This window comes from Gallinula chloropus (assembly GCF_964237585.1).
Source record: "Gallinula chloropus genome assembly, chromosome: Z".
NCBI lineage: Eukaryota > Metazoa > Chordata > Aves > Gruiformes > Rallidae > Gallinula > Gallinula chloropus.
In genome coordinates this window covers 25,513,846-25,529,119 of record NC_140089.1, presented here as the reverse complement: position 1 = coordinate 25,529,119, position 15,274 = coordinate 25,513,846, and the positions used below count along the sequence as shown (strand labels likewise).

The window sequence follows — 15,274 nt, the reverse complement described above, 5'->3', positions numbered from 1 at the left end:
AGATAAGTTACATAATCTATGGGGTTTTTTTCATTAGGAGGCTGCAGAAGAGCATTATCTGTGCTGACAGTGTCTGGGCATTTTGACTAATCTTTTTATAGTGCTTCAATTTAATAACATCCAAGCCTGGAACACACTCTGTGCCTGATAAGCAGCTCCCACAAATTCAGAAAAAAATTTTCTTTGAAGTCACCATGTTTTTTACACTGGGAATACCAGGCATCAGTCACGATGATCATGCGAGACCTCTCAGCTCAACCATGGATTCACGTTCATGTTCTAACCTAACCTAACCTAGTTCTAACGTAATCCTAAAATCATCAGGACAGCTCACTGATGACATCAACAAACCTGTCTATAAAAAAAAATAATGTTCAAATAATTTCAGAAAAGCATCCCTTTCCAAAGGATGCTTTCATTTATATAACTTCAGATTTCAAAAGAAGCTATAAAAATAAATTAGATTTTTCAAGGGGATAAGTAATCTGTAGTAGATGTATGAAATATAACAGAAGTGTATCCAATCTAGAAGTTCAATTCAGACTTGATGGTCACTATCCAGGAGCACATCCATTAGCGTTTCCCACTGGGATATTTTCTTTAAATTAGGATAGATATACCAGTGTAACCGAGACACACAGTACCTCTTTAAATTCTGTAACTGTATTTCACATTTACTATCTCAACACCTCTCACGGCAAGAGCAAGGAAAAATGTCAGGTTTACAAGGGTGACCAGTACTTCACAAAGCCCATTTGAACCATGAAAGAGTTCAGCCAAAGAGGATTTGCAAACTCTACCTCAGCATTGCTGAAGCAATAAAGCTGAGAGATCTCTCATAAGGCTACAGCTGTTACTGCTACCACCAGATCAAAGTTTTACCCAGATCTCCATGTGAATCCATTTCAGAAAGCTTCTCCTGATGATGCTTCCATCTGGGTTGCTGTGCTTATTTTTCAATGACATTAGCAGTTCACAAACATTGTTCCCCTTTTTTTTTTGTCTAATGTTACCAAATAAATCACTTATATAACTTTTTCAAGGTTTAATTAATTTTAAAATGTGCCACGTTTAGTCTTTGATAACCACATTTCACTGTTTATTGGAAGGCTGTGATATTTTAAAGGATTAACAATAAGAATTTATTACACTTCCCAAAATATCTTCTAACAAGGGAAAACTTAGACCTTCTCTGGTGCCAAGATACAGTACACTCTTCTGCCTTACAAGTTGCACAGACCTTCCACACTGACAGACAAGCCCATGTCCAGTAGCAGAGATGGAACTGCAGTAGGAAATGGTATGCACCAGAAGTACTGTAAGTTTGCTGGCGTGCTTGTTACATGGCCAAAGACCATTCAGGAAGCAGATGCAATCTTAGGGTGACATTTGCTCACTGACTGTCTTAATGAGAAGACTACCAACCCCAGGAAGATAAATATTTGGGATTTAATCCTGGCCTTGAATGCATACAAAACCTGTTCCCCATTCCATTGGTGCTATTTCCTCACACGTATGTACAACGTGAGCACAAGCTGGTGCTTGTTCTAAAAAACCAGACACACACAAGAAAGTACCTCAGGGTGGGGACCGCCACTGTTGAACTTCTTCCTTGCCAGTGAGGCATGGCAGCTCCTGTGCTGGTTACCACCTCACCCTACAGCTTCCCTCACACTTACTCACTGGCCCCATGTATACATCTTCAAGCCACACAGCCCCTTTTCCATGTGATTTTCTCCTCAAAGTGTAATTTATAAGTCTAGCAGCAGTGGAACACAAATATTTAAAAAAGTCATGATTTAAGGCTTTCAAATTAGGCACTCTCTTTACTTCTTCGCATATGGTATTACATACAGGGTATTAGTGAAACCCTCCTTAGGAACTCACTATTTTGCTTCCTACACAAATATAAACTTTGGATCCTATCTTCCCTTTCCCACCCCAACATTACAAAACAAACTAACACTTAATTTACTAATTTTTCCAAGACAAATACCCCACCTGTTTATTTCAGTCAATGCAAAGACTTAAATAATATGTAGCTATATCTAATGCTGCCATCCACAGCATACCCATCCTGAAGAGTTCCAAGCACAAAGAAATAAGAAGGTATAAAGTATGCGCCTAGAGCATGAGTGGTATCTTCTAATTTTGCTGTGCAGAGAAGAATATATCCCTTTTAGAAGTTATACACCATCAACTTACACAACAAATGCTAAAAGAATACAATAAACAACCACATTAAACATAATTTGCATCTAAAGTGTTGAATGTTTTGCGATACTATAATACCAGCCCTTATCCCACCAGAAAATCTCTTGGGCATAGTTTTACAATCAGCAAATTTGCAAGGCTCAGTTTAATGAAAATTGTATCTGAGAACATAATTTGGCTCTTAATATAGGATATAATTTAGCCCTTAAGCATACAATTGAAAAAAATATCATTAAACTCAGTACTTATATTTCCTTCATGTTCCTACACTACTAATTTAAACTATCCTAGAATTAAGCATGGGCATAACTGCTGACCACATTTAGCCCAGCAGCTGTACTAGGTCAGACCACCAATCTCCCTGTCTCAGCACACCAGCTCAGTAATGGATAGCCAGGGGAGTGTATAATAAGAAAGCTTAGCGATATCACCCCAGAATTCTGGGGCTCAGAGATATCCAAGGCTCAAGGCCTCGCTGAGTCAGAGGTGGTGTCCTAGAATTTGGAAGAACAAGAAGAAAATGGGTAGTCCAGCTCCTTCTAGATGAACGCCTGTTGTCGTTTTGTGTGGTGGGGTCCTCGTGGAGAAAGGGGAGCTGCAGGGGTGGCTTCTGCAAGGAGCAGCTAGAAGCTTTCCCTAGGCCTGACAGAGTAAATACCAGCTGGGCTGAAGGACAGACACACTGCTGACCAACACCAAGCCAATCAGCAACAGTGGTAGTGCCTCTGGGATAACACATTTAAAAGGAAAAAAAAAAATGCAAGCAGCTGCTTTTTGCCATCAGAGGAGTGAGTGAAATGTAAGAAACTTTGCAGACACTAGGGTCAGTGAAGAAGGGAAGGAGGAGATGCTGCAGGTGCTGGAGGGAAAGATGCCTTTGAAGCCTGGGGCGAAACCCATGCTGGAGTTGGTTGTGTGGGGAGGTGTCTTAAGACCTGGTTGCACTTCTCATTATCCTACCCTGGTTTCACTCTGTGTGTAAAAAATTAGATGGTTTTCTTAATTCCATGTTGAGTCTGGTTTGCCCGTGATGCCAATTATGGAATGATCTCTCCCTGTCCTTATCTTGACTCCTAAGCCTCTCAATAGATATTTTCTCCCCTGTTCATCTGAAAAGGGGAGTGGTCGAGCAACTTTGGTGGGCACCTGGCCTCCAGCCAGGGTGAAACCACCACAACATTTCTTTCTGAAGAAAAAAATTAAATAATGTGTAAAAAGCATAGAAATTCTGATATAAAGTTTCATTTCTAACCATGTAAAATCAGTCTGTGATTGCAGTTTCTGTGCACTGAACTGTTTACCTGTATATATTCTTAGTAGCTTTCATAATGTTGACTTTACAAATATGCCTTGTGATTACACCAAAGTTTTACAGTATTGTATGACTAAAAAAATTGAAAGGATCCAAAGACCACTTAAATAATTTGGGTGTCATGTATTACATACAAATCACATCCTTCCTTGATCAAGCCTTAGAAGGCAAATTCTGCACTCATGTTAAGCCATTATCTTGACAGGTGAAAGTCCATTTCATAATAGAACTAATCTTGTTTGGACATTGTTACTTATTTACAAGTACCAAGTTCTGTTATACATTCTCAGAGAGTATGGCAACAATCATATACAAATTCTGTTATTATTTAGATTTGCCTCTCAATGCATCATATATTTAAAAAAATAATCCAAACCTAGTACCATGACCAAGAAAACCTGGCAGTGTAAGACCAACACTTCTACCTCTCTAGGTAGTTAAAACACACACATTGGTTAATCTTTCTTGCTTTGGACAGAAGAAAGAAAAGATTGAAGGAAAAAAAAAAAGTAGAAGGAACAGGGTAAAATGTGCTGACACATGTATCAATAAACAACAGCTTGAACTCTGGAGAGCTAGGGAACCACAGAGCATGAGCTTTGTAGAAGTCTGACTGATGACAGGAATCACGCTTGTTTTCTGCTTTCTGCATGACCTTTGGACAAGGGCAAAGGGAGTAAATAAAGACTATCAAGATCTTTGTTTATCTGGAGAAGATTTTATGTATAGCAAACATCAGCCACACACAGGTTTCTTCTATCACACTGTGTCTTGGGAAAAAAAAAAAGTCTTAATTTTTGCCCATTTCCCGAAGAGGGATGTAAATCTCAACTAGAAAGTTTCAATACAAATGGAATGAGTTGCAATAATTTTATTTTCTATTTTGTCTAATGCATCCATTTAGGAATGCATTTACTATATCTTCAGGGCTTTGTAGTTTTCCTGTGTATTTTAATGACAGTAGTTTCCTGTCTAGAGCTCCATGTACTGAGATAAAAAGATCAAGGCACCTACCCCAAAACCCACTGTGCGTGATGTGAATCATAGCCCTTCTTGGTCTGTTATCATATCTGCCATTCAGACAGATACACTGCCAGCAGCCCATGGTAACATGAAAATTTGAGCTCACTGTAGAGGCGCAGGTGAAAATATACTAAGACAGCTGTTATTCAATCCAACTCCTATTACAGCCAGTTCCAAATTTCCCCTTTGTTTAAATTAACGCAATGATACTGTCTCCCAGTGATGAAAATTCAACATGGCATACAGAAGATACAGCCCAAAAAGATGGGAAAGGGGGAGAACATGATCAAGAGGTGAAAAACATTGATACACGAACCATACATACAGCCTTTACCTGGGGCTTTCTATCTTCAATTACAGCAAGCAAAACAGTACTACCAGCCCTCAGTAGGAAAAAGCCCAAATTACAGAGAGTTGGTTGAGTAATTAAAGGTTAGAGGTGAGCAACTAACTGCATCTTGGTGTACATCTCCATCTTCTCCCCTATGGGAGGGGGAATATGGTGTTACAGTAAGGCCTCCCTGCTTCATTCAAAAAACACCATTCTATCCAAGACCAGTGCTGATGCTGACCCAGCACCTTGAATGACACAGGCTAAAGCATGCTCACACAAGCAGCTCAAACTATTAAGACTAGCAGCAAAGAAATGATCAGCAGCTGAAGAAAGTTAGAAGTACAAGACATTCCCTGGCATGTCTGCAGTCAGAAAGGGGCCTATTTCTAACTCATCTGTACTGCCAGTCTAGAAAAGAAAATGTAGTATTAAAGTATGTTTGTTTGTTTGTTTTCCAACAAGCTAAATCCCCACAACACAAACGTTGCACGGTGTACAGTCACAGACTCCTTACAGTATTTCCCATATTAAAATGTCAGAAGAAAAAGGTAGTTCTTACAACAAAAGTCTTACTTCATGGATGTGTGAAGTAAACTTGCATAAGTAGCAGCACTGCTGGTAAATGCTGCCTGCTCCAAATAATTACAGAATTATAGAATGTGTAACATTGGAAGGGACCTTTAGAGGTTATCTAGTCCAACCCCCCTGCAATAAGCAGGGACATACTCACCAGATCAGGTCGCTCAGAGCCCCATCAAGCCTGACCTTGAATGTCTCCAGGGGTGGGGCCTCCACTACCTCTCTGGGAAACCTGTTCCTTTGATCTACCACCCTCAGATTAAAGAACTTTTTTCTAATATACAACCTAAATTTACCCTTTTCAAGTTAAAAAACATTACCCCTCATCCTACTGCTACATGCCCTCGTGAATAGTTCTTCCCCAGCTTTCTTATAGACTCCTTTCAAGGACTGGAAGGATCCCCAGGAGCCTTCTCTTCTCTAAGCTGAACAAGCCCAACTCTCTCAGCCTGTCTTCATAGGAGAGATGCTCCAGCCCCTGATCATCTTCATGGCCCTCCTCTGGATGCGCTCCAACAGATTCTCGTCCTTCTTGTGTTGAGGGCTCCAAAGCTGTACACAGTGTTCCAGGTGAGGTCTCACCAGAGCAGAGGGGCAGAATCAGAACTCTCTATCTGCTGGCCACACTTCGTTTGATGCAGCCCAGGATGTGGTTGGTCTTCTGGGCTGCAAGTGCTCATTGGTGGCTCATGTCCAGCTTCTCATCCATGAATACTTCCACATCCTTTTCCTCAAGGCTGTTTTCAAGCACATCACCTCCTAACCTGTATGGATAATGGGGATTGTCCCGACCCAGGTGCAGGACCCTGCACTTGGCTTTGCTGAACCTCATGAGGTTCATCTGGGCTCACTTCTCCAACCAGTCCAGGTCCCTCTGGATGTCATCCCATCCCTCTGGCACATTAACCTCACCACTCAGCTCAGCATCATCAGCATACTTGCTGAGTGTGCACTCAATCCCACTGTCAACATCATTAATACAGATATTAAACAGCACCGGTCCCAGCACAATCCCTTGAGGAACTCTGCTTGTCACCGTTTTCCATCTGGACTTGGAGCCATAGACCACCACCCTCTGGATGTGACCATCCAGCCAATTCCTTATCCACCGCACAGTCTACTCATCAAAATCACACCTCTCCAACTTAGAGAGAAGGATGTTGTGGGGGACTGTGTCAAAGGCTTTATAGAAATCCAGATGGATGACATCAATAGCTCTTCCCTTGTCTACTGATGCAGTTACTCCATTGCAGAAAGCCACCAGATTGGTCAGGCAGGACTTGCCCCTAGCAAAGCCACGCTGGCTGTCACAAATCACCTCCCTGTCTTGATGTGCCTCAGCATAGCTTGTAGGAGGATCTGTTCCATGATCCTCCCAGGCACAGAGGTGAAGCTGACAGGTCAGCAGTTCCCAGGGTCCTCCTTCCCACCCTTTTTAAAAACAGCTGTGATGTTTCCTCTCTTCCAGTCACTAAGGGCGACACCTGACTGTCATGACTTTTCAAATATCATGGAGAAGGGCTTGGCAACTACATCAGCCAGTTTCCACAGGATTCTAATAGTAATGAACCAAGCATCAAATCTTTGCGAAACTCCATGTTTTATGTGATCCTGCAGAGTCTTGAAAACTAAGTGTTGAGCATATGGAGCGCAGTGATCAGCAGGGTATCAGTATCCTGAAACACCATGGCAGACTCCTAACAAAAGTAACCTGGGCTTTTATGGTAAGTTTCTGAAGTCCATTTATGCTGTGTTGCCAATACACTATTTCAATCATATGAAAAACTAACACAGAGTTAATGAAATTGAACTCTTTTGTACTTAAGGGAAGAACACGTATGAAATTTCTTTCACAAGAACTGCCCAGTCACAAACCCTCTGCTCCTCTTGCAGGGTGCTGCACTTGCTTAGGTCTCAGGCATTTACTCTGCCACCCCCTACACTGTTTTCCTACTCGCTAGCCTACTGATTGATTTTCCACTCTATCTCCGTGTCTCCTTTCTCTGAACAACCAACTCCAGAAACTGTTAACCATCTCACTCTGCCAAGCAGAGCCCTACTTAATATCCCTAAAAAACCAAACATATAAAGCAAACAAAAGATATGTTACTGTAAAAAGTGTAAAGGGCAAAGAGAAGCATTTCAGCAAATTTCAGCTAAACTGGAGCAATTCAGACTGCAGGTTCGATTTTCTACAAAATGACCTTAATCAAATGCTTGGGATCTCATAGCATAACTAAATTAGCAGTTCTCAGTAAAGCCCATAAAGACGACTTATTGACAACATTTTAATAACTGCCAAAATATGCCACTTCTAAAATCTTTATTAAGTATTTGCATAACATCTGATATGGCTTTAATTTCAAAGTTATTAAAAGCACACACACAATCCCATTATAAAAAAACCCAGACAAACCCACAACTGTAAGAAATAACAGCTTACTATGGTTTCCAATGGAAAAGCAGAAAGTTTCCCATGGCTTTTTTTTTTTTCTTTAAGGCAAGGAAAGAAAGCACCTAATTCATCTAACCTCAGGAAACATCACCACCTTGGCGAAATACAGACAAACACAGCTTTTGCCAATGTTGCTGTCTAACCGATAAATATTTGTCATCTTCCACTCACCCCAGTTCCCTCCTAAATTAGTCACCATCTGCTTAATCTCAACTGAGATCACCATATTTCACCTACTGCAAAGATGAATGTTGGGTATAAACACAGCTCTTGGGAGGCAAGGGAATCTCTGCTGTAAGGTAACAGGAAAAATGTCTCTAGATGGTTACAATCATTTGCTTTCCACCACTTATTCAGAGTAAAGCAGAAAAAAAGTTCAGGTCATTTCCTGACTGGCACAGCAAGTTATAGCAAGATACACATTCTATTAATTTTTAATTGCATTGCTTGCAGACTGAAAGCCCAAAAGGGGAGCGTTTCTTTTTAAAGCATAAAGAAGGGCACTGAAATTGCTTACCTCACTCAGCTCTGCAGGGGAGTCATTTCCATATTTCATAGCAACTCCAGAATTCATGATTAGACTTCTCAGGGCTTGACGATTTCTGCAGATTTTAATGCTCCGAAGCTTTGTTCAACTGACTCAATACTTTCTTCTCCAAAATTTTTCAGTCTTACACATTTTGCTCTAGACAGCCATTTTTACTCCACAGTGATAGTTTAAATTAATGATGCAAGATCTTCTTAAAGAGTCACACTGGTTTTGACTTCACAGACAATCCATTGCTGTGAGAGACTTGTTAGTACTGAGAAGTGCTCAGAGAATGCAGGGAAGGAGCGGCTTGCCAGGATCCCAGGGCTGTCTTAGTCCATCTGCAAGTCGTGCTTCATCTCTGCTGTCTGTTTTATGCTGGTCTTTTCTACTACTCTGTTTAAGGGCATCTCCCAGTGTCGCTCAATGTACTTGGAAAAATTACGCGAGCTTCACATTCAGTTCTCAGAGAAATAGAAGTAGAGTTCTGCTACCGCCTTCGGAGTCCGGGGAGGGAGAAGGGAAAAGAGAAGAAAGCTAAGCTCCCCTCCCCGAGACAAACCAACGCTGCACTTCACGCTAAAGTTTCCCCTGCCAGTGAGCCTGGAGTTTAAGTGGTTTATGATCAAACACAGCTGTCTTGCTGCTGGCTAAAGGGTGCATGGAAGGGGCGGTACTAAAAGGAGAGTGCAAGTGGGAGGGAGAAAGCTACAGAGAGTTCATTTTGGAATTACAGGCATCTTTCCAGCTTTCTGCATACTAATTGCTAGACACAAAACTATAAAGCTAAGTAACGGGAAAGGCCACCTGGCTAACAATAAATTGGATTCCTATTTCCCTATGCCCCAGTGCAACTAAGCAAGGAAAGTTGGGGGGCCTTGTGGGGTGGGAGTTGTAATGATTTCAAAAGGTCACAATAAGCCCAAAAGTACCGTTAGAAAGCTGCAGATTTTACATAACACCCTGACATTTTACAAAGACTTTGGGGAGATGCTACTGGAAGAAGGGGAGAAAAAAAAGCATTTTCTTTCAACATTCAACTAGTAATCTAGAAAAATCTTTAATAAACTGCTTTTGTAGACATGCTGCACCCATTCCAAGAACCAACGACCTCTTTTCCCCATCCCTCCATCCCCTAAAATGAAGCGATAGCCTCACATACTTTGTGATGCTAGATAATGATGTACTTTTAGAGTCAGAAGTAGGAAATACCAGCTGAAATTTACCTGATCAGTTTAATACAATGTATTATAAATTTCAAGGGGGGGAGTGCTGGGGGAGGAGGGGTTGAGGGGAAGGGGAAATGGGAATAAATGCTATATAAGCTGTGGCACAATGTTGCACCCTGGAAAAACACTTGAATGTGAAACAATGCTCACTCCAAGAGCAACATTTTGAAAATCGTCTTTCTCCCCCCCCCCTCCCCCCCCCCCGTTAATCACAGATTAACATCAGTACGCAGACACAGGAACCATGATTCAAATGACAATCTGAAAGCGCGTGAAGAGCAAGAACGCAGGAACACACACGTATGGCTCTCTGACACGAAAAAGCACTCGCACTTTCTGGGTCTCTGTCTTTCCTCTGTGGCCAGCACCGGGAACTGCAACTCTCCTCTGGCTCGGGGGCAATGGGCACGTTTACAACCACTTTACAAGACTTTATACTTTTATCCTCCAGGTCTATTTTCCAGCCTTTCTTCCCTCTTTTCTGTATTTTTCTTACTCTCCAGCATGCCTTCTAGCCCGTATTTCGAGGTTTCCCTTCCTCTTTTCACGCCCGCCTTGCATTCCCTCCATTCTCCATTATTTTCCTCCTCGAGAGCATCCCGTCCCCCGTCCCCCGTCCCCGCCGCCCGGTTCAGTTCTGTCTCTACCTGTAGCGTGTCTCTCCGTGCGCTCCCCCCGACCGCCCGCTTTGTTCCCGCCGCGGCTGCCCCCGCCGCGCCGCCCCGCGGGCCCGGCCGAGGGGCTGCAGTGCTCCCTGCCGGCGGACGGCCGCGGAGCCGCGCCGTGCCAGCCCCGCTGCCCCCGCTCCCGCGGCGAGCGCGGCAGGGAAGATGCGGAGCCCTGCGGACCGCAAGCACGGAGCCGCGCACCTGCTTGCGCGCTGGTGCCCTGCGCGGTAACAACGCGGCTGGGTGCTGTGCCCAGGGACAAAGGTACTGTCTATGGATACAACTCACTCCTCCCGCCCGAAGAAGAAGAAACGACTCCAGTTCAAACATTCCTGCAGCTGACAGAGTAAGCTTAAAAACCTGTCCCAATTTACGCCTTCAGAAGTGGGACGGTGACCAGAGGTTTGCATCCTGCAGCACTACTCCTTACCAGCTTCTGTATTCCCTCTCACAAGCTGCTGAGGCTCTGCTCTGACCTTTGTCACACACATGACACACTCACCACACCACAGGGACGAGTCCCAGAACTGCTTAAAATAAAATTCTAAGGTTTTCTGGTTTTAAAGGCAAGGCTGTGTTAATTATGGCTTCGATATAACGCACCCCCCATAGTACATCCCTATACTGTTAAGTATTTCCCAGCTGATTACAAACAAATGGAAAGTTTCGATTCGCGTTCCTCACTTGCCATTGTTGTCCATTCCTGGCAGACTAGCCATCAGACAGACTGGAGCACATGGTGCTGCAGCTGCATCCCAAGCACAATGGTGCAGGATGCTTGAGGGTTTGAACTAGATCCAGGATCTGAACTGGATCCACTCCGTACTGTACCTGTGTGCTGCAGGATTTTTCTCTGTCTCTTTCCTACTCCATTGAGTAACTCGGCCGAAACAGATAGAAATACTGAGTGAAAAACACAGCAGAATCCACAGTTTCAAATGAGCAACAGAACATGGGAGATTGAAGTGCAGATACTTTCAGAGCATTTATTTAAATTACAAAAATTAATTGTAACTCACATATAACTTGATGAAACAGTTAAGCAAACTGAAAAAATATTTTACTTAAACCCCAGTGTACTCTCATTGCAGTCTCTGCAATCTTGCACCGAAGGGTACAGAATTACATACTTCTCAGTTGGAAAATATCAACCATTTCTTTTAACTAACCTCTACGTACTGGCACTGCCTGTTTCAGTGTAGCTTGAACTCCTTACAAACTTTGCAGGCATTTCTCTACAGTGGAGGGTTAGCTAAGGCTAAATGTAATCATGCCTCTAAAACAGATGCTGTTATATCAGATTTTTTAAATGCTCAGTAGTATGGATAACATATTTGGAATACCTGAAGACGTAGACCTTGTTCCTCTACTAAATGCCATATTGTCTAGCATTTCTCTGAGTTCATTTACTAACTGACTGAAAATATTACACATCAGAATTAAATATCCAGATAGACCCGACCAATTGTCTCCGGGCAGTTTCACCCTTTTCAAATACATGTAAGTGATCCAATGCAGAAGCAGGCTACTAAGAACTTTGTTGAGGCCGAAGTATATTTTCTCGCTGGCCTGTGCCAAAAGCAGGCTTCAAAGAAAACAAAGGAAAACCTGAAGTGTGCCAATTTTGCATTGCCAGAAAAAGAACAGAGCACCCTATGATCTGGTGAGAGAGGTGCCTGTTGGACTCCATCCCTCCCTGTTTGTCTGGACTCTGACTGATCATTCTCTCTCTCTCCCTGACGCAGTTCTTCATCTAGGACGGCGCTGCTCCCTCAACCTTGTGCCTGTCTTCTTTTTTTGGCCTCTGCAGTCAGGGAGGAGGTCAGGATGGGCATGTCTTCTTAGCTCAAGAAGACATAGTCTTAGTGGATGCCTCAGAATGTGCTACAATACAAACAAGGAGGAGGGAAAGAAGCAGCTGGATGAACCTTTGAGTGAAGCTTTCTGAAACATCCACCAAACACGTACTGTGAAGACAGTGACACCGGCCTGGGCTTCCACTCAGTCTCACTGGATTCCAATCAATTCCTGCTTTTGGTATCTCTAAAGTACTCATGATGCATACTGCTTTGTAGGTAAGTCCATTTGTGCTGACAGATTCTTCCCTAGGTTATTTCAGAATTATCCAGTTACAACCATTAGTGTGGCCAGGCTGCTGATTGTAGATCTAATAATCCTATGGCCACTCTATGCCATTTGCTTACTCTCAGTACCTATAGTAAACGAACCATTGGCACCTATCTGAGAGTAACTGAGTCTACCAGTTGATTGTATCTGAATAATCATTTAATAAGATTTACTCTATCACCTGTTGTAAGAGGATTCTTTTCAGACAAGAGACGAGTCTCTCACTCTTCTCACCTTTACTTTTGAAACTGCCACAGAATATGCAAAAAATAGCACTGTAGTTATTTCTTAACAGTTATTGGAACAGGTGTGACAAGTGCCACACATGAATGTTCTTTCCTTGTTTTGACAGCTGCAGAGTGAAAAACTACAGCATAAAAGCAATTACCTATTAAATAGGTATGTATCACATACTCTTCAGCACAGTGTGTATCACTTTCTGAAACACGGTTTCATTCTGCATGCAACACACACGGTTAGCTGATCACAATTGCAGGATGTATGAAATAAGACCTCCTCTGTTTGTTCTGTTTAATTAGTTCTGTAATTGACATGCCACTAATTGAAGTTCACTGGGCATTTAGTTCATGGCTGTGTGTTTCGGTATCATCTCTAGAATTAGACCAGCATGCTGCACAATCCCAATCCCACACCTCTGTAATTTACACCTTCAGATATTGCAAATTCACTACATACAATTTGAGTACAACACATTTTTTTTTGTTCTCACTCTGGCACAAAGCACACTGGTGTAGTGCCAATATCTAAATTTCCATGGACAAAATAGTAGCACTCAGAAGGTTAGTACGAAGGCTAAACTTGGAAGCAGAAATTCAATACAGCAGTTGGATAATGTTTCCATAAAATTCTTTATTCAATAGCACTAATGCACTATGATTTAAAAGGGAGATGCTGAGAGGGATGGTAGGTTCTTCTTGATGCGAACTGTTCTCATTAATGCCAATGAAGGTTATGCAGGTTGAGAGAAAAAAAGTCCAACTCATTTGAAACAAGTGCAAGTAATCTTATACTGAAGAATGAAGCAGCCTGTCTGAAAAAAAAACACAAGCAAACTTCTTTCTTTCAATCACACCATCTCGATTAGTCTAAAACAGATAACATGCCTAGAATAATGTAATTTCCAAACAGCACTTCAATCAGCTACTCTCACCTGTTCACCCTTCCTCAACTACTTAATCCACTTAAAAAGTCATGTCCTTGACCTGACTAGTCTCCTTGGGAGTTCACATTTGATCCCTTTTTCCATCCTCCAGTATTTCACGCCATGAAGCCACTCACCAACCTGTCAAACAGCCACTCTCATTTTCTGTCATTTCATCCAAAGCCATCACATTCACTTTCATTCCTTATGACCCCACAGAGCCTTAGCATCAGGTCAGGACAGTGAAAGGACCAGGGAGTCAATGTGTGCCTGTTATTTACGTTAGAGACTTGTCTGCGAGGACAACAGGGAGAGACATTAGCAATTTCTATGCTCCTTTCATGTTGCAGCCACCTAATTATCATCACTGTTCATTTGCTCCTTGCTTAAAAATACAAACAAGGGTATTCTGTAAACTACAATTCATGTCATCATACTTGTGTTTTGCTTCCCTCCCAGCATTCCTTCAGCTCGGTCATGCATTTCTCCAGCTAGCAACCACAGGGTAAATTCACTCATTTCACTTCTAGTCCCTACAATCTTGTTTGCCATTCTGATCTAACTTCTCTAGATTTGCATGGTTATTGCAGTAAAAATTAGACCACTCTTTTAAATGCCTGCGGATTAATCCTATCTTTAAGGTATCTACTCTGCCATTTAATCAGAACTTGTGAATGAATTCCTTTCAAAAATTCTTACCTGCATAAGAAAGATTTGCAAGGATGCCCCTGCCAAGTCCCTCCTATTTTTTCCAGTCCCTAGTAGTGATATTTCCTCATTTGCATTCTCTCCTTTCTCCTAAAGCCTCTTGGTTTGTATCTTGTCCTTTATACAGTCTCATTTCCAGTTCCCCACTCCACAGTCATGTTCTTGTCTCTGCAAACATTCAACAACCCAATTCATTAGCTGCCCACTCGTCTTTTATTCTTGAACTCTTCCAAGACATCTGTGTGGTCAGTCTAGAATTATTTCCCCTCATTACAAGACTTCCATTACCATTAGCATACTGCACACACAACTGCCTGATGGGGACCAGCAACCATGTCAGTGCCCACACTGACACAAAGAAGGGGGAGGGATCCTGGCCTCTGGTTTACATCACAGCAGTACTTGAACACTTCACCTCACACCTAGCCAAGCATCCCATTTCACCACCTGTGCTCAAGATCTCTTCTGAATGTTTAACAGATAAACTGATGGGTACTTTCTGGCTAACACACAGACACATATATACATGCATATTTATGTATATGTAGCATGTGTCATGTCTGTATACTACACATACTTACACAAAGAAGTACACCTATATGTATATACATACTCATACACGTATGTGTACACACACTTATCTGTATAAATGTACATGTAGACATATGCATATATAAGCATTTGAAAGTCTGGATTCACTGGAATGTTCCACTTGAAACACTTTCAAGCAAATGAACTCTGGCAAATGCAAGGCAAGTGTCTAGCAGATCCCTGCTTGAAGCTCTACAAGACTTTTTGACATGCAGGAGCATTTAAATAACAAGAGCATCGACTTCATTGAGCACTTACAGGGCTTGGGAAGCATTCAACTTCAGGTGAATCAAACTTCCTAGTTTTCAAACAGAACTATTTTAGTATGAACAAATTTAAGATT

At 42.1% G+C, this 15,274-nt stretch overlaps 1 protein-coding gene across 2 annotated transcripts in view; it reads right to left on the bottom strand.

Moving 5' to 3' along the window:
• Nucleotides 1–15,274, bottom strand: part of MCC (MCC regulator of WNT signaling pathway) — a gene marked incomplete at its 5' end in the record, with an annotated part of 210,824 nt that overhangs the window by 152,260 nt on the left and 43,290 nt on the right. The window contains one exon of one of the 2 annotated variants that reach the window (XM_084278186.1): nucleotides 8,435–8,970. The exons of the other annotated variant lie outside the window; for it this stretch is intronic. Coding sequence (XP_084134312.1) covers nucleotides 8,435–8,491 — 57 coding nt within the window. Of the gene's footprint in view, nucleotides 1–8,434; nucleotides 8,971–15,274 lie in introns of those variants that run through there. 2 annotated transcript variants of the gene reach the window in all.